This window comes from Tupaia chinensis, unplaced genomic scaffold (genome assembly GCF_000334495.1).
Source record: "Tupaia chinensis unplaced genomic scaffold, TupChi_1.0 Scaffold000622_1, whole genome shotgun sequence".
Taxonomy (NCBI): domain Eukaryota; kingdom Metazoa; phylum Chordata; class Mammalia; order Scandentia; family Tupaiidae; genus Tupaia; species Tupaia belangeri.
Window position 1 is genome coordinate 9700837 of NW_006160142.1, and position 27192 is coordinate 9728028.

Sequence of the window (27192 nt, forward strand, 5' to 3'; positions counted from 1 at the left end):
GGATAATGCTCTAGGCCATGGAACATAGCAATGATAATAATCAACATTTGCAGAGGTCTTGGTGGTCTATAATGATTTCACATGCTTATTCCATCTTTTCTTCCCAGTGATATTGTGACATTATCATGTACCTTTCTCAAGGCTATGCATTACACATGGTATGAAGGAAACAGTTTTTCTTCTCTAGGTCCATTGTTCTTTAGATATTCTCTAGGTCCAAATTACTCTGTCTAGTTCCATTTTCTTTTGTTTTTAATTTAGAGAGAGTTTTTTTTTGGGGGGGGGGAGGAGAGGTTTTCACTATAGGGCGCATGCGCTCACCAGGCAGTCAGAGAGACAGAAAGTGAGAAATCACACCCCAGGGGGGATGGCCACGCCGCAATCCCTTCTCCTCCATTCTCCTCTTGGGATCTTGGGCACGCACGCACATGCGCCTAGCATGAGTTTTAAGCCACCGGGTCTGGGACGCGAACCGTGGTCAACTACGTGGGAGTCCAGTGACATAGCCATTACACTAACTGCTGGTCCCTAGAGAGAGATTTTTGCTATAGGGCACATGTGCTCGCCAGAGAGACAGAGGGACATAAAGCAAAAAGTCACTCTCCACGGGGCATAGCCATTCCACAATTCTTTCTCCTCCATTCTCTTAGAATCTTGGGCACACACACACACACGCCCACGCCCAGCATGAGTCTAAGCCACTAGGTTGGAGACGCGAACCGCAGTCAACTACATGAGAGTCCAGCGACATAACCGTTACGCCATCTGCTGTTCTCATCTAGTTCCTAATTTTGAAGCAATGTTCCCCTAAGGCCTGTTTGCCTTTAACAATGGGATTGTTTTCATGTTATTATTAGTATTCAAAACATTCTTATTTCAGCAGTAGTAACTTTGACTTCTTCAGGTATCTGATAAAAAAAAAACATGAATTATTCAGACAACATAGGAATTTACTTCCAGGAGAATTAGCCAGCCTCCAGAAGAAGCTTCATGGAGGAAGAATTGGAGTTGAGACTTGGTACTACTAGTAAGATTAGGTGAGGGAGATGTTGGATTCCACACTTTTACTTCAGAATATACTTTCACCAGGGAGCATTGACACCCTTGTATTCTTTTGGGAAACTGCCATTGTAGATTATTGCAGTCTGTCTGTATTTTCAGAACACCAACAACATCTATTTCTCTAACCATGTATGTGCAGAATTAATGTTTTTTTGTTTTGTTTTGTTCTGTTTTTTACCTTCCAGTAGCTATTGGCAGTCCTTGGCTATGATCCCATGTCTCTCTGCCCTGTCTTCAGATTGTCTTCTCTGTACTTATTAGACCTTTTTTGTTGGTATCATCACTGTGGTTTTACTGTAGTATTGTATCTTCTGATTTTTTTTTATATATATAAAAGTTGTTGATTCCTATGCATTACTTTTTTGTTAAAGTTTATATATTTATTTCTTCCATGAGGAAAAGAATGACAGAAAGATAGCACCCAAGACAGGGTCTTGACATTAGTACACACCCAGGATGAGTCAGTTCCAGATCATGGCCCCACATGTGCCCAACATACTCAGGGAAGTCTCTAGTCATGAACCCAGACTATTTACATATAGATCAGCCTTGCAAAACTTGATATTTACCAATCCACTACCATCTAGCAACCCATTTATTTTGTAGTCTGTAAATTTATTGAGAGTTTTTGTTGTTAGAAGCAGTAACAATAATGATCACCCTGGGTTTTCTTAGAAACTCTTATCATAAGCAAATAAATATCATTTTCTTATTCTTTTTCTATTTAATATTTCTAATTAATTTGTCTTACCTAATTGGATTTTTTAGTATATCTAGTATAGTATTAAATATTAGTGAAGATAGTGATCATCCTTGCCTCTTTCTGTTTGTATTAGAAATGCCTCAAGTATTTCCTTTAAATATGATGACAGTTTTAGGGCTAGTCTACATTTGTGTGAATGTGTGTGGGAACATGTTATATGAATGTGCATGTCAGTTTATAAAGTCAAATTAAAAAAATAAACATTGGGTCGCTCCGTAGCACAATGATTAAAGTGCTGTATGTAGAAAGCGAGCTCCCACAGGGCTGACTGCAGTTCAAATCCCAACCCTGAAGCTTGAAAAACATGCCTGATGTATATGTTGTTCAGGTGTGCTCCAAATCCTGATGGAGAAAAAAGGATTGTGGCATGATCATGCCTTACTGTAGGTTATTTTTTTCTCTCTTTCTCTCTCTGTCTAGCAAGCACACACAAGCTCTGTCTGACAATTACAAGAAGAAAAGAATTACTCCTATGTTCTAGAAAATTTTTAAAATTTTTATGAAGTGGTTTATTAAATTTTTTCAAAGACATATGATTCTCTCATAACTATTAATATGGTATATTACTGAGTTTCTGATATTAAGTCAACATTACTTTCTAGGAATAAATCTCAATTTGTTATACTTGACATGAAGTTGAAGTTTGTTCACTATTATTTTACATGGTACTTTGTAAGTCAAAATGGTCTGTAATTTTCAAGTTCTATATTAACTTGATTAGATATTGGTATCAATGTTATATTTGCTTTATAAGAAGAATTTGGAGGTTTTACTTCGTTTTATGTGCTCCAGACTAGTTTTGTTACATTGGTACCATCTATTCTCTGTATATGAAACTCATCTTATTCTGCTGCTTTTCTGTGAGGTACTTTTTGTAATTATATATTCTTCCTTATGGAAATTGGTTGTTTAAGTTCTTTATGTCTATTTGGGTCAATTTTAGTGGTTATTTATTTTATCTGGCTTTTCATATTATTTTCATGGTATTCTGCATTGTACTTTCTTATGACTTAAATTTCTTTTACTTCAATGACCTTTTTTTTTTTTTTAGTTATTTTCCATTTTATTTTTCTGTCTCAAAGTGGCAAGTAGGCCATTTTTCTAAATTTTCAACAAATAGACTAAGATTTGAGATGGATTATTTTTATTTTTTCTAGTTTATTATTTTCTGATTTTGCCTTTATTTAAATGTTTTTTTTTTCTTATTCTCTTAATCCTTTTTTTCTTTTTCTAGATCTTCAATTGAGGCTCTTAATCATTTATGTTCATTTTTTAGTTTTTTTCTTTCATAAGCATTCAAGGCTATGACTTTTCCTGCCTTATATTTTATCTCATGGATTTTGATATGTAGTAGGCTTTTTTTTTCTTTTTCTCTTTTTCTTCTTTTTTGAGGAGATTGTTGTAGGGTATGTGTGTTCACTAGAGAGACAGAAACAGAAAGCAAGAAATCAGCCCCTCGGGGATGGCCATGCCACAATCCCTTCTCTTCCGTTCTCCTCTTGGGATTTTGGGCATGCATGCACATGTACCTGGCATGAGTTTCAGTCTGCCAGGTCCAGGACTTGAACCTTGGTCAGCCAAATGGGAATCTGGCATCCCAACTCAGCATGCCACCTGCTGGCTCCAATATCTAGTCATTTTATTACCTTTTCTTTTTCTTTTTTAGGTTTGTACTTTTCCTTCACTAAAAAGTTTCTTAGTAGAAGGCTCCTAAGTTTTCATGTGGAAGGGCCTTTAAAAAAATTGTCTTTATTATTGCCTAGAGCTATTATAATATAAATGTGATATTATTTATAATTTTATTCATTGGAATGCTTCAGTGGTTTATGACTTAAAAAATAATTAGTTTTTGTTAGTCTTTCATGTTTGCTTGAGAAAAAGATTGTCTCTGGGGACCAGCAGGTGGTGTAATGGTTACATAGCTGGACTCCCACATAGTCAACCACGGTTTGAATCCCAGACCCAGTGGCTTAAACTCACACCAGGCGTGTGTGCCCAGAACCCTGAGAGGAAAATGAAGGAAGAAGGGATTACAGCATGGCCACCCACCTGGGGAGTGATTTCTCTCTTTCTGTCTTTCTGTTTCTCTGGCAAGCTCACACACCCTATAGAAAAAAATCTGTCTAAAAGAAAAAAGTCTCTGTTTTCAGAGTGTAAACTTTATATTCACTATATATTCTAAAGAGCTACCTTTTTGACTGTGGCAATTATTTATCTCTTCCTCAGTTTTTATCTACTTAACGTATTTTGTACAACATATGATATTTAAAAGTCTGTTATTGCCTATATACAAAAGCTCTAGCTGGAGAATGCAATCATAATTTAAACTTTTATTTTGTAGCTAAACCTCCTATCTAAGTTGTATTCCTGTGCTATATGGTAATATTTGTTACTATATTTGCTGTGCATTTTTTCTTTATGTTTTCTTAGTCTTAAATACTATTTTGTTTTAATAGCCTGAGGGTGCATGTGTTCACTAGAGAGAGACAAAAAGTGAGAGAGAGAGAGAGAGAGAGAGAGAGAAAGCACCCCCAGTGGGGGCCTATCACACCACAATCCTTTTTTCTACACTTCTCTATTGTATCAGGATTTGGGGCTTGCATACACATGTGCTCAGCATGTTTTTCAAGCCTTTGTTGCCAGGATTTGAACCATGGTCAGCCATGAAGGATCCTGGTGTGCTGTAGGGCTGGCCTTGAGCTTATAATCTTTAAAGTTTGTATTTTTGTTGTTATGATTACCTTGGTACTTCTACCTTTTAAAGATGCTCTTGGCCCACTCATTTCTTTAACCCTTTACTACTGGTATTTGAATTTTTTGTGCTATTCATTGACTTTCACATACTACTTGTTCACTCTTAATTAACTTTTTTTTTACTTTATTCTTTTCCTTACTATTGCCTCCTTTTTAAGTTGTAATAACTTTAATTTGCTAGAACATATATCATTTGTATGTTATTCTTTCATTTATCCTCAGCCTTGTTTTAGTATTAGATATAATAAATATATGAAAATGCTCTCCATTCTGTCCTTTCTCCAGAGTTACTCAGTCATTTTTAGATGAAGGAAGCTAATCTGCTAGATCATTCAAGAAACATCCATGGGGACAGTGTTCCCTTCTGTGTTTAAGACATTTTCAGTAGCATTAGTACTTAAAAGATACTTCATTCACACTTTCTTTTCTTGAATTTCTGGAAAATGCTTCTCTATTAGTAGCTTCCTCCTTTTGTATATTATTCAATAAAACAAGTTCATCTAACTATTTTTTTTTTTTGAGAGAGAGATTTTTGCTATAGGGCCTGTGTGCTCAGCAGAGAGACAGAGAGAGACAAAGAGACAGAAAGCGAGAAATCAGTCCCCCCTACCCACAGAGTGGATAGCCATGCCACAGTCTCTTCTCCTCCTTTTCTTCTCTCAGGATTTTGGGCACATCAGCATATGTACCTGGTGTGAGTTTCAAGCCACCAGGTCCAACACTTAAACTATGGTCAGCCATGTGTGAGTCCGGCGCCTTAACCACTATACCACCTGCTGTCCCCTCATCTAACTTTTTAAACATGTATTGTTAAACATAATGTCATATTTGTTAAATATTGTTTCTAAATTTGTGCCTCCTTAGTAATACTAGGTAAATATCATCCTCTTATATTACTTAACCTAAGTTTTTTTTTTTAATTATTGTTTAATTTGCTATGGGTCACACAAGCCCACCAGAGTGAGACAAACAGAGAGAGAGAGAGAGAGAGAGAAAGTGAGAAAGCAAGCTGCCTGGTCTGGGACTTGAACTATAGTTGGCAGTGTGGGAGTCCAGCACCTCAACCACCATGCCACCTGCTGGCCCCTAACCTTAGTTTTTAAGTTCTCTTTGAAACTTTTCTGATTTGGAAATACAATATTATTATAAAATTGGTAACTGAAAAATTAGACTTATAAGAGTTCCAATCTAGTATTTGCCAAACAAATGTGTCTTTCTGATTTCATTACTTAAAACAGCATTTCCAAAGATGATACTGAACAGTGATTTTGAGTAAGACCCATTGACTGTTATCTCCCACATAAGTAGTAAGGAAAACTGAAGCAGTTTAACTAAAATAACATCTTTTATTTCAGTGGTACAGGTGCTCTCTTCACTTCTGAAAGGGCACCTCGTTGTTGACTAGAAGCATATTCTTTGTGTATATACTAGCTTACATCTCTGCCCTTGTGTGAAGCCTTTCTCCATGATTCTGATCTTTACTGACCTTCTCCTTTTCTAATTTTCTTTAGCTCCTGAAGTGTATTTTAGCCCATTAGCACTCAGGTCTCAATTGTCTTGTGTTATCTTATATTCTGAACTGAAAATGAACTCCTTGAGGTTTAGGTAATTATACCTCTCTGTTTTCTTTTATATTCCTCACAGCACCTATGTTCATGTTCCTTTCACATAATCCTTTGAGAACTGTATACTTTATTGACTGCTTGGGATTTGAGGCCAGTCTTGATGTAGTATCTGCCATCTCAGTGCCAGGATTACCTTGATGGTAAAGCTCCTTACTCCATTATGCTTCATGTGTTTCTGTTCCAAAGCTGTCTACCAAGTCAAGGAGGATGTCCCTCATGGGTTGAGAAGAATAGTTTTTCATGCAACACCTGGAGTATTAAGTATGACTTAGAAAACCTGTATATATATTTTTTTAGTTTATTAATTTATTTCTTCCATGTGTGAGACACAGAGAAAAAGAGAGGCACCCCAGCAGAGTCTTAACCCTGGATTGCTCCCCAGTTTCAGCCAGCCCCAGCTCATGGGCACATATTCCTCAGGAAGTCTCTGGATATGAGCCTGCAATCCTCTCAGTGAGTCAGCCTTACAGAGCCTCATGTTTTACTGCTTGTTGTAACATTGTCCAGCCTGGAGGAAATTTGTGATTTCTAAAAATACTCATCATATTGCTTTCTTGACTATGAAGTGTTGTGTAGGACTGAGAGTCAGGAGACATGGTTACAGTCCCAGCTTCGCTATTGAACAGAATTGCAGCCTTTTACAATCATTTAACCTGTGTGTCTTTGGCTGTCGCATCTATGGAATATGGGATTTCAGCTAGGTTCCTTCTTGCTCAAAAATTCTATGATTTTTTTTTTTGAGAATGTTTTCCCCAAGTTCAAGACTCAGCACAGAAGGTAATGCTTCTTACTGTTTCCAAGGCATCTTGACTATTGTCCAACTAAGGAAATTTTAAAGTTTAAATTTAGAAAAATATGTAATGATTTTGGAGAAGGAATTGTAGCACCTGACCTTTATCTGGTGACAAATTATTTACTTTCAGAGTCCCTAAGATATTCTTAGGGTAGGGTTATAAACCTAACCAAAGCTGCTTGCTCACTGCTTGCTAAAGGGAATTCTAATGCAATCTGTTTATCAATTACAGTTTCTTGAAAGATGAAGTGTGGATGTGTGTTTGTCAGAATTGTACATGATATGTACACATAATATTGTTACTGTTTAGAAGTAGTGTTTTCTTTATTGAACATATATAAAATTCAGTTGTAGTAATACCTCTGTATTTTATTATTTCCACTGTATTGTTATGTATCTTAGCTTGATGATACCATAATGTTACTAGGTAGTACGAATGGTGAAGTTACTTTAAAGCATTTTTCTTTCATATAGATAGAGTTATAACATAGATTAAATAATATGCACAGTGGTGTTTGTAGTCACTCAACATGCAATAACATGCATAGTTACTTTAAAGCATTTTTCTTTTTTCTTTTTTTTTGGAGAAGTTTTTGCTATAGGGCGCATGCACTCACCAGACAGACAGAGAGAGACAGAGAGACAGAAAGCGAGAAATCACCCCCCAGGGGGGATGGCCACACCACAATCCCTTCTCCTCCGTTCTCCTCTTGGGATCTTGGGCACACACGCGCCTGGCGTGAGTTTAAGCCACTGGGTCCGGGACTCGAACCGCGGTCGACTACGTGGGAGTCCAGTGACATAGCCATTACGCTAACTGCTGGTCCCAAAGCATTTTTCTTTCATATAGATAGAGTTATAACATAGCTTAAATAATAAGCACAGTGGTGTTTGTAGTCACTCAATATGCAATAACGTGCATATTATTCTTTTCTGTCTTCCTAATAAGGTTCTGCTGTCTATTTTCAGTTAAGCAAAGAGATTTTAGAAATTACTTTTGTGAATTTTAGTTATATGAATTTTAAAATTAATAATTTATGAGTTTTATATTAATAGGACTGTTTTAAAAATACATACTTTAAGTGAATTTTTGTTTCATTATAATAACTTGTCACATGAATATGTTGCTTTTCAGTTTAGTAACTTGCTATATATCTAGTTTTCATAGTTCTATAAACTATCTCAGTATACTTTCAATATGTTTTATCAAATGAAAATAAAGTCAAACTTTTTTCATCTAACTTTCTATAATGTATTAATACTAATACTTCACTAAACTTCAATTTGTTTTATTAAAGTATTTTAAAGTTGCTTAATCAAAGATATTTTTAACTTCATAGTGTTCCTATTGTCAGAATTTATTCTGACTGACTTGAGTCCCAGACAGATTCAGTGGCCTGAAAAATACACCAGATAAATGTGCGTGCATGCCCAAAATCCCAATAGGAGAATGGAGGAGAAAGGATTGTGTTGTGGCTATCCCCCTGGGGGGCTATTTCCCACTTTCTTTCACTCTCTCTCTCTATCTATATCTTTTTTCTGATGAACACATATGCCCTGTGGCAAAAAAAAAAATAAAAATTAAAAAAATAATAATTCTTAACATGGGCATATTACAGTATCTGTTTCAAAATCAGATTAGAACTTTATTTTTTAATATTTGTACTTCAAAATAGTATGCAAATGATAGTTATGTTTATATGGATTACTAATCTTATTATTGAAGGGTAGTGTTGGGTGGAAAGTATGGAAGAAAGCAGTATAATTATAGTTTATAATTATAAGCCATTGTCTTCATATTTAAAATAAATATTTTCTGAAGCACATTTTCCAGAACTAGTAAGACTCTTGAGATAAGTAGAACCTGTGAAAAATATAATTTTGCCTCTTAAAGAGTACATATTTTTAACCTTTTAAATAATAAAAATTTTCACACATATAGAAAAATGGATAACTCCATATATCTTTCACTCTGATTTAAGGATTAACATATTTTGAATTGCCAGAGAGTTCTAGAGAGAGAAAGAGAAAACACTCCACAATGGGATATTGTTGTGCTGTAATCCTTTTTCTTCCATTTTTCCATTCTTTTGGGATTCGAGGCATGCACACATATATGCCTGGTATGTTTTTCAGGTTATGGGGCCAGGATTCAAACTATGGTGAGCCATATGGAATCTGGCTCCATATGTACCACACTTACTACACCTCAGGGCTATATCTTATTAACAGTATCATAACAAAATTAACAACCGTTCCATAATACCAGGCATAGTTTTATATCTTCCACTTTATTCTTTATCCTAAAATCTCGAGATACAAGAATGCAGATAATTTTTATTTTAGTTGTACAAAAGCTCTCTTTTCCTGTTTTTATGTTGTTTTTTTTCATCAGACTTCTCTGTGCTACATCTTTCCTTATCTGTAAATCAAGAAGTGTAGATCACATGATCATTTTGGTCCCTTTTGTCACTTGTAGCTTCTTATTCATTGGGTAGAACTGGTTTTTAGCTACAATCTGATCTAGGAAACTACTGATAAATAACCAGATTTATATGATTTCTGTTACTTGTACATTAGGAGAACATTTTTCTAATCTTATAAATAGGAAAACTGGAATGGTGTTTCATTAACTGATGTATTGCCAGCATTTGACACAGAACGTAGAATATAATAAATACCTAATAAATGATGAGTGAATAAAGAGAAATGAGATAGATTAATGTTAAGTGAATTTATGAATTAGTCAATCAGTGTTGAGGAGTAACAGGTGAAGCCAGCCAAGTAGAGCTGGAGATAGTATAACCAATACCGTAACTCGGTCTCAGGATAAGTTTCTGTTCCACACTAACTGCTGACATCGTAGTCTGAAAACCAGTATGTTTCATTCATATACAAGGCTTGGACCCCAGAAAAGAGAAAGAGAAAGAAAAAGATGAGAAAGAAGAACAAAGGGTAGGGAAAAAAGCATCTACTTTTACTATTATTTAACCTAGAATCTCTCCAAGTGGGTCCAAGTCAGTTGGTGTTTCTAAAATGATTCCTTGTTAGACACAGGCCTCCAGCAGTTCTTTAGCATGTGGTGGGATCTCCACTTTATCATGCTGTCTCCTTTTTTATTCTGCAGTTAAGTGTCCTTATAAAGCATGAGAAAGACAGTATAAAAAGAAAGCTGTTGGTACCAGCAGTTAGCTTAATGGCTATGTTGCTGGACTCCCACGTAGTTGACCACGGTTCACGTCCTGGACCCAGTGGCTTAAAACTCAGGCCGGGCGCGTGTGCGTGCGTGCCCAAGATCCCGAGAGGAGAATGGAGGAGAAGGGATTGTGGCGTGGCCATCCCCCCTGGGGGGTGATTTCTCGCTTTCTGTCTCTCTCTCTCTGTCTGGCGAGAGCACGCGCCCTATATCAAAAACCTCTTCAAAAAAAAAAAAAAAAGAAAGCTGTTTACCTTCTCCTAATCCCAAGCAAAATGTTTGATAAAAGAAGGTTGGGATTATTTTCTAAAGACATATTCTATATGGTTTTTAAATTTGGGGATTCAGTGTTGCATAGTTAAGGATATGGAGTTAGTATAAACCTTGGAATTAGATTCCTGGGTTACAGTCCAGTCTGTCTCCACCTCTTGTTACTCTCTGTTTTTAGCCAAGTTATTTTACTTCTTTGTACTATATTTGTCTAAAAAGAAAGATGATAATACCTCCCTCAAAGCAATATGTAAGGAGCAAATGCTTAAACATGTAAAAGTCTTAAATCAGCATGCTGGACTCCCACGTAGTTGACCACGGTTCACGTCCTGGACCCAGTGGCTTAAAACTCAGGCCGGGCGCGTGTGCGTGCGTGCCCAAGATCCCGAGAGGAGAATGGAGGAGAAGGGATTGTGGCGTGGCCATCCCCCCTGGGGGGTGATTTCTCGCTTTCTGTCTCTCTCTCTCTGTCTGGCGAGAGCACGCGCCCTATATCAAAAACCTCTTCAAAAAAAAAAAAAAAAGAAAGCTGTTTACCTTCTCCTAATCCCAAGCAAAATGTTTGATAAAAGAAGGTTGGGATTATTTTCTAAAGACATATTCTATATGGTTTTTAAATTTGGGGATTCAGTGTTGCATAGTTAAGGATATGGAGTTAGTATAAACCTTGGAATTAGATTCCTGGGTTACAGTCCAGTCTGTCTCCACCTCTTGTTACTCTCTGTTTTTAGCCAAGTTATTTTACTTCTTTGTACTATATTTGTCTAAAAAGAAAGATGATAATACCTCCCTCAAAGCAATATGTAAGGAGCAAATGCTTAAACATGTAAAAGTCTTAAATCAGCATCTCACACATAGTACACACTCATTAATAGCTAGAAAAGAGTTATATTTTTATGTTTATGCTGATAACAAAAACCACTGTCTTATTTTGTTACACAAGAATCCTTTAAATTTTTTTTTTAAAAAAGGGCTATTAAGAAAATGGTAATGAATTGAACTTAGTAAATGTAGTTCTCTCTGTGTAGTTTGAGGTAAACCTCTCTTTGTTATAGGAAACAAACATTAAGGGTCCAATTTATATGATAAGGAGAAAAGTTTTCACATTCTAGTAATATGTATATACTCTATGAGTAAAGAGTGATCCACTTATACCGTAATATATACTTCTAAGGGTTCAAAAGTTAATGCTTTTGAAAAAATAAGTGCTTGACTGTCTATAATCAATACATATTTATTGTCTACTGAGTCCCATTGGTCATGCTCCTATTTCTGAAAGCCAAATGCATACATGACCAAAGAAGTATTTATGACCAAAATATTTGAGCATTATCATTCACAAAGAGTTATATATATGTTTTTTCTTCAGTTAGTATGGGAAAATAGCATTTCTGACTTTTAAATTACTCATTGAGCTATGTAAAGTAGTTGGATTTGGAGGTACCCTTATTTAGGCCCTGTTAATAACCCTGGAACTCCATGGGACTGTGCATGCAAGAAAGGCATTATTGCTAGCAACCTCAAATACTGTTTTGAAATTAATAGACTTTGCAGTTAGTGTGGAACAAGTAGGGCATTTCTGATGCTGCATGGCTGTGCCTTACGTAGACACATCTTACATGTGGTAAACCTTTTTATACCATAGTAGCAATGATAATCAAATTATATCAGCTGAATTTTGTGAGTATCTGTTTACTCAGATATATCAAGCTCTGATAATGCTTAAGTTGCTGACACCTTAGCATTTCCTTCTCTATTTCCATCTGTGGAAATCTTAGATATTTTTCAAGGTACACCATATGTTGCTTCTTTCTCTGAGTCATCTTATTTGAAGTAACCACCCTGGCTCTAAAATTTTATAGGTTATGTTATACTTTTGTCAGAGTACATATTACCTCTAGAACTGTAGATATGTTATACTGTCCCCTTTTGTTCTGGGTGGGGCATACAGACACACATACAAAAAAAATCCCCAGCATTCTGATTAGATGTAAGTGATGTCAGCTCACTTCCCAACTTTGACAGTTACTAGAAGTATATTTATTTTACTTAGAGCACCTAACCATACTCATTCTGTTTTCTCATTCTCAAAAGGGCTTAGGGAAAAAAAAAAACAAACTTATTCATAGGGTCATGAGAATTAAGTGATTTGACTTCTATAAAGCATTTAATGCCTTTTTACATAGCAAGAATTCAATAAATGTGCATACCTTTTTCTTTTCCATTCTTTTTTTTTTTTTTAAAGCATATGAGTTTTCATAGTTTATTATGCTTGGCACTAAGGTATCTTTTGAAAATGCTTTAGTTCTGTTTACACAATTATCAAGTCAAATCAATAAAAATTTATTTACACCTACTATGCAGATGGTCTTAGAGTAGGTGCTGTCATGGATATGAAAATGTATTTATAATATTATCCTGTTCCCCTTTCCCCTAGGAGCTTACAGCCACTGAATGTGGAGTCAAGGCATAATAAAAGAAAATCCAAATTACTCTTTATATTGTTAATATAGTAAAACCATGTGGACACAAATGAAAACCCAATAAATTGCCTTGAGGCTAAATGGGATTCCAGAATGAGTGGTGAATAGAGGAAGTGTAAAGTGTGAACCAAGGAAATACAATAGTAAGTGAATCCAGGAAAAAAGCACTCGGGGTATCCTTGGAGGGACACTAAATCAAAAGTTAAAGGCCCTTCTCTTGCACTTCACCAAAACTTATCACAGGGTGCTCTTTAATCATTAGATTTACCCATTTGTCTGGATAAATAAGGGAGTGCAATAGCCTACAAGAATCAGGAAGCAGAGGAGACTAGAAATATAGATTTAACTGAATGTAGAATTTGAGAATATGGCATATATGTGTATCAATCTAGTGAGATAAAATGGGAAGTTGATTTTTTTTTAAGTTTGATAGGCAGCCCAAACAGGGTCTTTACTCACTATCTACCCACCCCCAAGTCTCAGCCAGCCTAAATTATGGGCAGGGCAGCAAGTCCACAGGACTTTTCCATGGGTCTAGAATCACAGAGCATTGTTACTGCTCTACCATTGATTGGCCTTGATACTTTTTTGAAACAGGCTTGTTGGGTAGAGTTGTATTTTTCACAGTCATAGGGCTAGGCAAGGACTGATTTGTTTCTCATCTTTGTTTTACTCGTTAACCAAGGGTATGATTTATTGACCACCTGTGCCAGATTGGGTTCTAAGGAAGGCAGATCTTGAGACAGAATCAGGAGCTCAAGAGTTTTATTGTAGAAAGAAAATATAATATCTATGAAAAATAGAAGGGGAAGATACAGGATTGGGCAAGGAAAGTTTTGAGTGGATGTCCATCTGACACTTGTGTAAAGGGTTCAAGAAGAAGAATTGGGCAGAAAAGCCTTCAACTAGTCTTCCCATCTGACAGTGTCTCAGCCAACGCATTTGAGAGCTCCACGGCAGAGATTGCCCATTAGTCGAGACTCCGGTTAGATAGAAATACCACACGCTATCCTCTCCATGACCAGTCTTTTGTGGGGGCTTCCCAGAGGAGTATAGCCTTGGCTCACATTCTGTGTGGCAGGTCCCAATGGCCCTGTCGCCATAGGCTGTCAGCCTATTGTACTCTGATAAGTGAAAGGCGAGTCCTTTTTCTGGTAGATTGCAACTTTGTGGCTACCATACTGCCTTTTCAATTATAAAATATTAAAATTACATGAAAGCATTAGTGTAAATTAGTTATTTATTTGGCGGCAGGGGCTGAGAAGTTTACTCAAGCAAGAAAACCCTTATAGAGGTGGACTTAGTGTTGGGGGACTTGAATTATTTGGGTGTTACATTATTTTTCATTTTCTAAATGTGAATAATGACATATGTCTTCCCTATCTTCCTCACAAGTCTTATGATAATAATAATAATAATAGGTATATAAGGTAAGAGAAAAACTGGAAATGCGAGCAGTATAGTGTAATAGAGCTCTGGGTCAAAAAGAAGAGAACCTGATCCTTGTACTCATGGAGAAAGGCAATGGTTACTACATTCAGAAAACATGAATAAAAAGAAAAAGCACTTAAAATGTATAGCTAGCTATTTAAATATTCCTCTGGCTAGTCATACTACAATGCAAATAATCATCCTCCAACCAATCCTAGTATAAATCTTGAGTTTCCTAAGACAAGCCTGTTTAAAGCCAGGGATATTATACATATTTATGCTTAAAATGAAAACATTAAATAGTTATTTTTTTATTTCATAAGGGAAGAAAAAAGGGTAATGTAAAAAGCATCAACTGAAACCAAGTTTTATTCATTAGGAGGTCATAAACTTTCTGTAAAGAATCAGCTGGTAAATACTTTAGTCTTCTGTGAGCTCTATGGGCCTCATGTTGGTTTCTGTTACTCTTTTCCTTTTTCCCTTCTCTTTTCTCTTTGTCTCTCCTTTCAGATCATTCCTGTCCTATGAAAATGTAAAAATTATTCCTTACCTAAAAATGCACAAAAATAGGGTAGACTGTGATCACTTACTGTTTTGCTTAAGTACACTTTACTTCCATAATCATTGAAAATAGTATAACCCCCAGTGCTATATTGTATGTTAAAAAAAGGAATGCCTAGATTTGAGTCCTGCTCCTCCTGTCTGATACAGGTTCTGTGACTTGGGCAAGTTATTCAACTATGGGGATGCTTAGCTTCATATTATGTGATAACAAAGCCAGTACTACCTGACTGGTTATGGTTGTCTGGATTTGTATGTGGAAAGCACTTTACTTTACCCAGTGATTATCACATAATAGAACTACAGCCTGAGGTTTCTTTCTTCTCTGCCTTTTTTTTGTTCTAGTATTTTCTTTTCCTTTCTTTGAATTATTTCTGCAAAATTTTAGAGACTGTGTCTCTACTAAGCTATCAAATTATCTTAGTAGAGTGCTTTTTAACCTAATTTGAATTGAATTAATTTAACATCTTGATTACTTGCTACAGATTATTGACTTCCTCTTAGATCAAGTCTCTACCCACTCTTCAGAAGTACCTCATAGTCTGTATTTTCAAAATATATTGATAAGATGGGCTCTCTGGCACAGTAGTTAAGCACTGCACAGAGTAAACCGGATTCCACATGGCAGACTAGGATTTGAGTCCTTGCCCCAGGGTCTTAAAAAGCAGTGCGCATACATGCGTGTGTCCAGGATCCTGAAAGGATAGAAAATTGGAGAAAAAAGATTGCATTGTAACAAGACCCCATTGGGGCATGCATGCTCACTCTGGTGCTTTCTCATTAACATGCTTTCAGCTATGCATGCCGCTTCTGGTGGTAGATAGTTGCATGCATGCATGAAAACTCATGAGGGTTTCAGAGAAATTTTCCTGGAATTCTGTAAAGAATATATGTGTATATGTATATATAGATATATATAGATTCTAAAGAATCTGTGAACCACATGCTAAACTAGTAGCTAAAAATACAACCTGAAGGGGTCAGATAGTGCAGTGTCAACACAACTGGACCCACATAGCAAAGTCCCAGGTTCATGTCCCAGGCTTCCCTGTATACTATATACTCTGGGTGTGTGTACATGGCCATGATCAAGGCTAACTGATGCTGGGGGTAAATTACAGCATGAAGACCCAGAGGGGGCTGCCTCTGTCTCTTTCTCTCTCTCTTTCTCTCTCTCTCTCTCTCTCTCTCAGGAAAAATAAACTTTAAAAGAGGGGAAAAAAGATATATATGGGCTGGGGATGGATAGTTGTCCATTTTGCTAAAGGACTCTACAATTTTTTTTTTTCAGTAACCTTTCATGGTTATTTGAATTCTACCTGTAACTCTCTATTAAGACCATGAAGAGAATTCTCATTGGCTGGATAATATCTAGTATTTTTTTTAATAATTATTTATTTAATTTTATTTAGTCATTAATTTATTTTAATTTGACCAGAGAGATACACAGAGAGAAAGAGAGGGAAAGTGAGAAAGCAAGCCACCAGGTTCGGTATTTGAACCGCAGTTGGCCATGTGGGAGTGTTCAGCACCTTAACCACCACGCCACCTACTGGTCCCCAATAATATCTAGTATTGTTGAGAGATTTATTTCTTTAGAGTGCATGTTCCTTGCTTCAACCATGCATGTTTTATGTAAATCACTTTTATATCTGTGATATACATTGACCAGCAGTTGTTAATGTGTATCTTCTGTACTGTGGTGTTTGTTCTTCTGTTCATAGTAGATATAAATCCTTCACTGTTCTTCAAAATTCAAGCAACCTGGCACAACCCTAAGGCCTCTAGCCTTAATGACTAATGTAGCCTTAATATTTATCTCAGCTTTACTACACTTTTTTGGAGGGTGTGGGGGGGAGTAGGCGTTTTTGCCTTAGAGTGTGTATACCCACCAGAAAGAGACAGAGACAGTGCGAGGAAAAGTAAAAAGTCACCCCCTGGGGGTGGCTATGCCGCAATCCTCTCTTCTTTATTCGCTTCTCAGGATCTTGGGCACACTCACACCTGACATGAGTTTGAAACCACCAGGTCCAGGACTCAAACCTGGTTCAGTTTTGTGGGAGTCCAGCGATGTATCCGCAATGCTATCTGCTGGCCCCTTTTGCTACACTTTTGACAGGTTCCTTTCTGATTTTAGGCCTCTGACCAATGAAGTTGGATTTAGTCTCTCTCCCCTTTTGTAGTAGTCTCGGATAAGGTCTTCCTTATCTGTATAACATGTCTGGTACAATTTGACTGTGATTGAGAGTGAAGGCTCTGGGGTCAGAACTGCTGTACAATCCTGGCTTCATTTTACTACACGTCATATAACCTCACTAAGCTTCAGTTTCCATATGAATTAAATGGAAATAATGGTACCTACCTGTAGAACCTCTGTGAGGATGGCATGGGTCAGTGCTAAAGCACTTAGCACATTATATACACTATATACGCCATGGTGTACATATATACGCCATGAAAGTCAGTTCTTACTTTTTGGGCTAATGACTACAAGTAAAGCTTCTTGATAGCTCTTTTGTGAAACAGTGCACTGCTCTAGTATGTTAAAATATGACTCCATTGAATGAATTACCAGTGTGTATTTTCCTGGGATGTACTGTAGAGTAAAGTCTATTTATTTAGTTCTTGAAATATATATATATATATATTTTTTTTTTTTTTTTAAGAAGTTTTTGCTATAGGGTCCGTGTGCTTGCCAGAAAGACAGAGAGAGACAGAAAGGGAGAAATCACCTGCCGCGGAGATGGCCTCACCGCAATCCCTTCTCCTCTATTCTCCTCTCCGGATCTTGGGCATGCACACACACGTACCTGGCGTGAATTTAAGCCACAGGGTCTGGGACTCGAATCATGGTCTACTACATGGGAGTCCAGCGATGTAGCCTTTACACCAACTGCTAGTCCCATTGAAATGAATTTTTTTTTAAATGCATCTGAAATAGTAAAAGCAAGTAACCAGTTATGTTTCTGATCCTAAAGTGTCCATTTAGTTAGGTAGGAGAGATCAGTTACTTCTTTTTTTTTTATTTTAAGAGGTTTTTTTTTTTTCCTCCTTTGGGCACTTGCACTTGCTGGAGAGAGACCATCCCCAGAGGGGATGGCCAGCCCACAATCCCTTCTCCTCTGTTCTCTTCCAGGGATTTTGGACTCACACGCACACATACCTAGCATGAGGTTCAAGCCACTGGATCAGGTACTCGATCTGTGGTCAGCCATGTGGGAGTCCAGTGACGTAACCACTATGCCATCTCTTGGCCCTGAGATCAGTTACTTATGAGGCTGTGTCAACAGCATCTGTTGAGAAACAAGCTCAGCCATTTGTTTTCAATCTAGCAGGTTATTCCCACAAATGAAGAAAACTCTGCTGTTTGTAAAGTTTAAAATAATTTACTTAGGTTCTCCTGAAACTAAAAACGTAAAGGAACTAAAATTCAAATACTAAGTTTTCTCTTAATATATTGCATTTTTAAATGCGGGTTATATTACAGCAATCTATTATCTTGAAATTATATTATGAAACATCACCCATATCCTTAAATGCACACACACACACACACACACACACACACACACACCAATATATCTTAATATCTTAAAGTATTGAAACTGCATTCTTAAATATTGAAACTTGGAAGTATGGTAACATATAGATGGAAACTACTGTGTTCTGACTACATATCACAATAAATGACTAATCAAAACAGTTCTTCATTCGGTGTATACTGTATCTGTAAAATTACTCCTCTCCCTTCTCTCTCCAAAAGTAATCTGAGAAAAATTCTCTTGAATTGCTGTCTGACTTTTAGCAATCTCTATTCTGTTTGGAGACCTTGCTTGCCATTCTGACTAACTTACAAAGGTTAACAGTGATAATATAGATTGGACTAAAAGGCCAAAAGTTCTGTGTTGATGTTCCATTCTTAAATACAGAGACAACATGATGGTGTTTTTATTTTGTTTTGGCTTGGTTTTAGTCATTAACTCATACAGTCTATTTGGCATTTGTATGCTTATGTTAATGGAAACTCTTATTAGATTTATAGAATGTCTGCTATCATCTCCACTCCCTGCTTGAAACAGTTTTATGTTTCAGGAAGGGGTTACAAGACAAGGCAGAGCCTCATAAGCCATGTGAACATAGATAAGAAGACATGTTTTGGTTTATGATGTCTACATACCCTCTTGGAGGGAAGGGAATGTAGGAGCAAAATAAAATGAGTAAAAATCAAAGTGAACTCAGAAATAAGATATGCCAATGATGAAGTAAAGATTTAAGTTGGATAGTTGTTATGGCCCCCAGTTGTATATAGTTTATCCTAAGACACCATTTGGTTTAATAAAATATAGATCCAAGGCTGTTCTTAACCTATCATTTTCTAAAGGCTTAATTACAAAGGTTATATTTTCAGAGGACAAAAACATTATTCATTTGTCTGTTCATGTCTTTCAGGTTTATCTTGCGGATTATGGACTTTCTTACAGATATTGTCCTAATGGGAACCACAAACAGTATCAGGAAAATCCTAGAAAAGGCCATAATGGGACAATAGAGTTTACCAGCTTGGATGCCCACAAGGGAGTAGGTGAGTTTCTTTCTCTTATTTTTATTTTAGAAGAATGAGTAGAGTCAGGAGTAATAAACGAACTTTGCGTAGTTAAATTTGAAGAGTGAGAGCACTGGTGAGATTTCTAATCAAAAGTAGTTTCTGTTATGTTAATAAATATTTCTCTTTTTTTTTAAAAAAAGGATTATTTTATTTAACTTTATTTATTTTAATTTACTAGAGAGGGACATAGTGAGTGAGAGAGAGAGAAGGAAAGTGAGAAAGCAAACCTCCAGGTCTGGGACTCAAACCGATGTTGGCTATGTGAAAATTCAGTGCCCTTAACCACAATGCCACCTGATGGCCCCAATGAATATTTCTTTTAATAGTGATAGAGTATAATAGACTATGACAAGCGAGAAGAAACAAAGGGGTTATAAGTAAGTAAAATCCGTCCTCATTTTGACCAGAACATTACCACTTTATAGAGGTTAAACTTAGAGACTGGCATGGCATTTTTATTCTGTGGCAGATATTACAGATGTGGTAAGGGACCATGTGAACAGTTATTACTATTCTTTCATTGTAGTATAATCAGAGCTTTAGATGACAAGCTCTCAACAATAAGCATATTTTTCCTAAAACTGTAAAGTGTTAACTTGTGGAAATCTCTCCTAGTCGCCTTTCATATATCTTACTTATTTAAACTCACTTTGATGGTATTGGAAACACATTTGCAGGTAAATTACATACATAGTCCTTTTATTGGATATTGATTATACTGCCTTGCATTCCAAGGCAGACTTAATTCAACAATTCCCTAATTAGTTAAAGTCATAACCTATGTCTTGTATTCATTTACCATTAATTAAACCTTAGCTGTTTATTACACTGCAGTCCAAATCCAATAGCCAGCCCAGAAAGCCATGGAAAAGGAAGTAGGAGGTCAATATTGAAAATATATGGTGTGGAGTCCCACTGATGGTTGCTTTGTTCACAATCAATATGGTCAATGCAACTGTACTTTCTTAGTTGCTCTGTCAGCAAGACAAAAAGTCAATTCTAATGTTATGCTAGTAAAAAAATTGTGATTATTGAAAGACTTTGGCTTTTAAAAATTATATTCTTTGTAAACTTCTTTTATACAAGTATTTTCAAATACACTAAACCAAACAGATAATTTTGACAGCTTTTACAGGACCACATATTTATTAAAAGACAGTTAGATATTTGCACTTGTTAATGATTGTTGAACTGTTACCCTAAACTGATACATTGTAAGGAGTTTTAGTTGGCACAAACAACTATATATTATTGCCTTTTCTATTAAAAGGACCATTGACCATGTAATGTAGAGGGTCTTGATCATTTTCCAGAGCAATTAAAACCCACACTAGTTTAAGGTAGGTCAGTGAAAAAGTGAAGCCAAGTGTGTCGGTTGTATACCTTTTAAAAAGAAAAATAGGTTATATTTTGGAAATCAGTTTTTCTATTCCTGATCAAACTAAAAGAAAACATTACATTTTTTAAAAGTATAGTTTGATTAGAAAAAGTAATATTCACTCAGAAATTTAGTTGTGTTGTATAAATTTTCACCATTTATATTGTTAATTAATGAGCATTTAAAATAAAATGGGATGTGGCTTGAATCAAGCAATGGAAGGATGGGGGGACAGCAGGCAGGTGGTGATTAAGGTGCTGGACTTCTACATGGTGGACCATAGTTGGAGTCTCGAACCCATGGCTTGAAAATCAGCCAAGTACATGTGCACACATTCTCAAAATCCCAAGATGAGAATGGAGGAGAAGGGACTGCAGCATGGCTATCCCCTAGAGGAGATGATTTCTCACTTTTCCTCTCTCTGTCTCTCTCTGGCAAATGTACATGCCCTGGTGTCAAAAACCTAAAAAAAAAAAAAAAAGAAAGAAAGAGAGATGTAAGGATCAAATGGGCATTGATATCTTTTTTCCACTTAGAGTCCTTTCAGTCTTCTTGAATTTAATTCTTCATCTTTCCCAGATTTATTCTGTTATTTGTAGCATTGAGTATTAAAATGGCCAAGGTACCATTGTGATGGTACAAGGTGAAGTAGAGTTGTTACCTGGTGGCCTACTCAATGTTGGGACTGTTACAATCTGAAACTTTCTTTCAGTTAACTCAAGGTGGTATTTTCGTTGTTCTGTCTTCATGAAAGTGTGCAACAAGTGTTTACTCTATAGTCTATGTAAATATTTTTCTTCCCTAAATCATAATACATGTTGATGAGCTAGGGAGATTTCACCTTCATCTTTGAGAAGATCAGACTGCAATGATCATAGAAATATGGTATCATACCTTAGAAGGTATATTCAGGGAAGAGCCTACATTAAATTTTTTTTTGATATTTGCTGGAAATCTGTATGCTGGAATGAATGTTTATCTTTATTACAGCTTTCTCAGGATTCCCATAAAATAGTTGATTTCCTTAATGCATTGTAAATAAGATTTACACTGAACTTACAGGTATATCTGTATATTTTCTGCACACAGAAATATATACACACATACACACACATATATATACACATATATAGATACATGCTTACATGTGTGTATTCAAAATTTTAATATAGTAGTTTTAGTCTGGTATGTGAAATGGAAGGTCTGATATCCTCAAATGTTTGAATACTATTCATTTTTAATGTTTTTGCATTTAATTTTCTAAAACGAAACATTTTAGGATTTCATTAGAAATGAAATAATCATTTAACCATATCAAGGAGCCAGAATAAACAGGTCCATAAATCGTATAAATAAATGCAGAAGGTCAGATTCATAAATATTCCTGTGTTTACATTTAGTACCATCACTGTGTAGTTTAATCTTAGAAAAAATCTTTTCTATACCAGTCCAGCTATGAGATCAAATAGTTACTAAGAAAAGATAATGCAAAAGAAAGCATAAAGAATGAAAAGAGTTTCCACTAGAAAATAGAATTTCCAGTTGCCAAAGTATTTACTATGTGCCAAGTATATCTATATCTGGTCAGACCAAGGGAAATATTCAGGCCTCACTGCAAAACTGACTTATGAATTCATTGCTCAATCGATACTATTAGTCTGATCAGCTATCTGGTCTCTGCTACTTTTTGTAGTAGTTATTTAGAAATGAAACTATATCACATTTTTCTAAGAATTGAGCTACTTATATAAAATGCCAGTCAGACACATGTTTGCTAATTCAACTTTATGTAAAAGGAGGGCGGTTGAAAGGGAAAGGAGAAAAAAGAAAACATTTTAAGCTATTAACTTGTACATTACAAATGAAAAAGATTCATAGCAATAAATAGATATGGATGGACAGATAACTATTCTTAGAACTATCATACATCTATATATCTGTATGCTTTTTTTCAAAAATTATGGTTAGTCTTTCAAATTCAATTCTCTTGTGTGGCCTGAAGGTATTTTTCTAAGTGGCTGAAGGGCTTCATTTAGTATAAAATTAGAGTAATGTATGTTGGGCTTGTTTCTTTTATTATTAATATTTTATTCTTCATAAAAACTATCATGTATAAACATTGACATGTTTGGGGCTTATTGCTTGATAATTAAAGAGAATTATATCTGTGTCAAATATACTATTTTAAAATTTGTTACATTCTTAGTAATGTTAGAAAGCAATATTTGGATCAATGTGTAGTATGGATTTTTGCAGATTTTTCCACTCACTGAGGCATGCAGTCAATACCTAATTTCTCTGGAGATATACTGCATTTAACATATTGAGCTTTTTTAAATACTTCAGACCTATGCATTGAGTTTATAATACCTGTTTTAATTTGACATCATTGATGACCATAAAATATGATATCTAAATTGCATTTTAAATGCCCATTTGTTTGTGTAATGTATTCAGTATCAAAGAAACAAATATACTACATTTTAATTTTTGCCAGTTGCTACAGTATAGAAATCCAACTCTTGTGTTATTTCTTGCATAGTTTCATTTCACTCTAATCCAGCACTTCAGTTTAGAAAGTATATGTGAACTAAGCTGAGAATGTATTTTCATAATACTAAACTTGGGAAAATGACATGATTTTACACAATATGAATCTTTTTTTTTTTTTTTTTTTTTGGAGAGATTTTCACTGTAGGGCGCATACGCTCGCCAGACAGACAGAGAGAGACATAGAGACAGAAAGCGAGAAATCACCCCCCAGGGGGGATGGTCATGCCGCAATCCCTTCTCCTCCATTCTCCTCTCGGGATCTTGGGCACGCACGCACGCACACGTGCCCGGCGTGAGTTTTAAGCCACCGGGTCTGGGACACGAACCACGGTCGACTACGTGGGAGTCCAGCGACATAGCCATTACGCTAACTGCTGGTTCCCCACAATATGAATCTTAAAAGTAATTCAAAAATAACTCATTTTCCAATTATGATAAGATACTAAGGTAAACCACCAAATTATTAAATGTTCTCTTGGATATATTAGAATAATAAACTGTTGATTTCTTCTTTTGGGTAAATTTGACTGCTAAAAACAGTCTTCACTTAGTGTATTAAGTAAACAGTGAGAACTATTCCATGTAGCATGTACCCACTTTTTAGATTTAGACATGACTTTTAAAGTCTTAACATATGTCTTGACTTTTTAGCTGAGCTATTTGGATAGCTTAAGAATACACATTGGCCAAATGTAAGATACCTTTGCTCTATTACCATAACTTGACAATTTAAGTTTTAAAAAAAATTCTAGGGCTTAGAATTTAAAAGGTACTGACAGCATAAGAGACCTGTTTATTTGAAATACGACACATTGCATTCTGCTTTCCTAATATATACTTTTTGAAATAACAGTAAATCATGGTCACCATAACATTTTTCGGTTTTATTAACACATTCAAATTGATGAAATACTAAATTACAATACGTTATAAGTTAGAAAACTAAAGAAAAAAATCATAAAATAGTCTGTATTCACTTCATCAGGTAAGCATTTTATTCAGATATTTTCTGCTTTCTTATTGCCATTTCTGAATACATACACTAATATTTTGGGCATTTAAACCTTGTGTGCTTGAGGCATAGGTTTTCAAGTTCACTTTATTATTTCCCACCAAACCCTGTTTGTTTGTTTTTCTTTCCCTTTTTTTTTCATACTCCATAATGCTATTCTATAGAAGAAATAAACTGGAAAAAATTTGAGGCAAATTGATCATTTGGGGATTAACAAATAGGCTTCTCTTCTACCAATTTCTCGTTCATTCCTGTTGATAAATTGGGACTGTTACTTTTACTCCAGTTTGTCCTTAGGATAAAGACTAGTTATCTAAGGTAACTTCTCTGGTGTTCTTGTATCACCTTGGAAGGAACATATAACATTTTATAAATAAATCCTCTAACTAAAGGCTCTTCTTTATCAGATAAGAATGAAATAGTTCAAAGCAATCATTTTGTAAAAGATGGTTGTGTGACATTTTGTTAGTGATGCAGTTTAGACCTCCAGATCTGCTTCTTGTTTTTTCCTTGCCAATACACTCTCTTTGTGTCAGTATGTGTTTTAAAATGTATGCTTGAAATATTTCCCCAACTGTAAATCTAGTATATGTCTAATGTTGTCTGAATGGTGTCACAACTAACTAAGGGAGACAAATTAATTATTAGATTGAGCCTAGGCTTTGGATTCTGAAAGACTTAGATTTCAGTGCAGAACTTTGTTATTTTTGTTTTGTGATTATTAAGGAAGTTATTTAACCTTTTTGAACTTCTGATTTCCTGTTCATCAGCTAGGTTACTAGTACTTAACTGTATATTGTTCAAATGACTAAGTCAGATATTAATAAAGAGAATGTGTCTGGCACAATAGCAGTTCTCCACAAATCGCATCAAATGTTCTTATGTTAATTAGGTATTCTACTGTCAGCTGTTTCTGGAATCTGCTTTTATTTTTTTAGAGAGAGAGATTTTTATTATAGGGCACATGTACTTGCTGTAGAAACAGAGATACAGAGAGTGAAAAATCATCCCCCCTGGGGCAGGGGAAGGCAGTGGGGAGGTGGGAAATGGTCATGCTGCAGTCCCATCTCTTCTGTTCTCCCCTTGGGATTTTGGGCCTATACACACATGCACCCAGCATGAGTTTTAAACCTCCAAGTTCAGGACTCAAACCACTGTCAACTATGTGGGAGTCCAGTGACGTAACCATTATGCCATCTGCTGGTCCCATCTGGAATCTGCTTCTTAGAGAAGTAGAATTCAAAGCCCCAGGGACCAGCAGTTGGCATAATGGCTATGTCACTGGACTCCCATGTAGTCAAACTGTGGTTCTAGTCCCAGATCCGGTGGCTGAAACTCAAGCCGGGCACATGTGCGTGCATGCTCAAGATCCTGAGAGGAGAATGGAGGAGAAGGGATTGCAGAGTGGCCATCCCCCCTGGAGCATGATTTCTTGCTTTCTGTCTCTGTATCTCTCTGTCTTTCTGGTGAGCACATGCACACCATAACAAAAAAAAAAAAAAAAAAACCCTTTTAAAAAAAAATAATTCAAAGCCTCACCTGTGCCTTTTTAAAAAAATGATTACTCTTGGCAATAATGTAGACATTTTGTACAATTTAAAACACTACATATTTTCAACAAAAAAGTAATTTATATTGCTCTATATCAGTAATAAAAATTAAATGTTAAACAATATTTTTAAACTTTCTTGATAAAGTTTAGCAGAAAAATTTTATTAGTTACTATGTGTCACTACAGTTCCAAGCACCAGTAAATATGAGGTTGATTTGGGGAGGGGGAGAATCTATATGAGAACATACTGTTAATGATTATGCTAATTACCAAATACAACCGAAAACCTAACAGACTACAATAAATTACACAAATATATGATTCAGGAAACAAGTTCCATTCAGAAAAAAAAAGTCGCATAATATATTTTCTACCTAAATGAATGAAAATATGTTACAAAGAAATATATTGGCCAGGGTCCTTGAGTTTTAGAGCTAAAAATGTGATATGGATAAGAGTAGAACTTGATTTATGGTCTGTGGATTTCTAGTCCAGGGCTCCTTCCATTTACTATTTCACCTAGCATGTTTTAAAATGAATCCAAAATTATAGAACAAAAGAAACATCCTTAAAAGTTTTTTTAAGTTTTTTTTATAGTTAGATATTAATAGTCCTCTTCTAACCATGATTCTTTGTGTAAATTGTATACATATATAAATTTTAATATTGTCATTGTAATATTTTGTAACGAATTTGACAAGTATTAAATTTATTCCTCTTGGGTCCAGCCAATGCTGTGGTGGTTAAGGTGGCTGGATCCCACATGGCCTACGGCATGGTTAGTTTCCAGACCTGGCAGCTTGAAAAATACAGTGGGCATATGCGCATGCATACCCAAAATCCCCAGAGGAGAATGGAGAAGGGATTGCCACATGGCCATCCACCTAAGGGGTGCTTTCTCACTCTCTGTTTTTCTCTGTCTCTAGTGAGCACCCATACCCTATAACAAATTTCTTTAAATAATAAGAAAATAAAAATTACTCTTCTTGTGTACAGTAGATTAAAAGGAAACATAAACATTGCTAGAATCTTAAGATTTTCACTTCACTAAAAATCAAACATTTCTCTTTGATTATCTGAGAGGGAATTTCAGGTAAAGGTATTTACTGAGAAATATTTTTAATGCTTTTATCTCTTTAGTAGTAGGAAAGAG

At 35.7% G+C, this 27192-nt stretch overlaps 1 protein-coding gene across 4 annotated transcripts in view; it reads left to right on the forward strand.

Moving 5' to 3' along the window:
• Positions 1-27192, forward strand: part of VRK2 (VRK serine/threonine kinase 2) — a 165836-nt gene that overhangs the window by 55639 nt on the left and 83005 nt on the right. For all 4 annotated transcript variants that reach the window (XM_006159052.3, XM_006159051.3, XM_027775977.1 and 1 more), the window contains one exon: positions 19388-19520. In XM_006159052.3, the coding sequence (XP_006159114.1) occupies positions 19388-19520 (133 nt within the window). The remainder of the gene's footprint in view (positions 1-19387; positions 19521-27192) is intronic.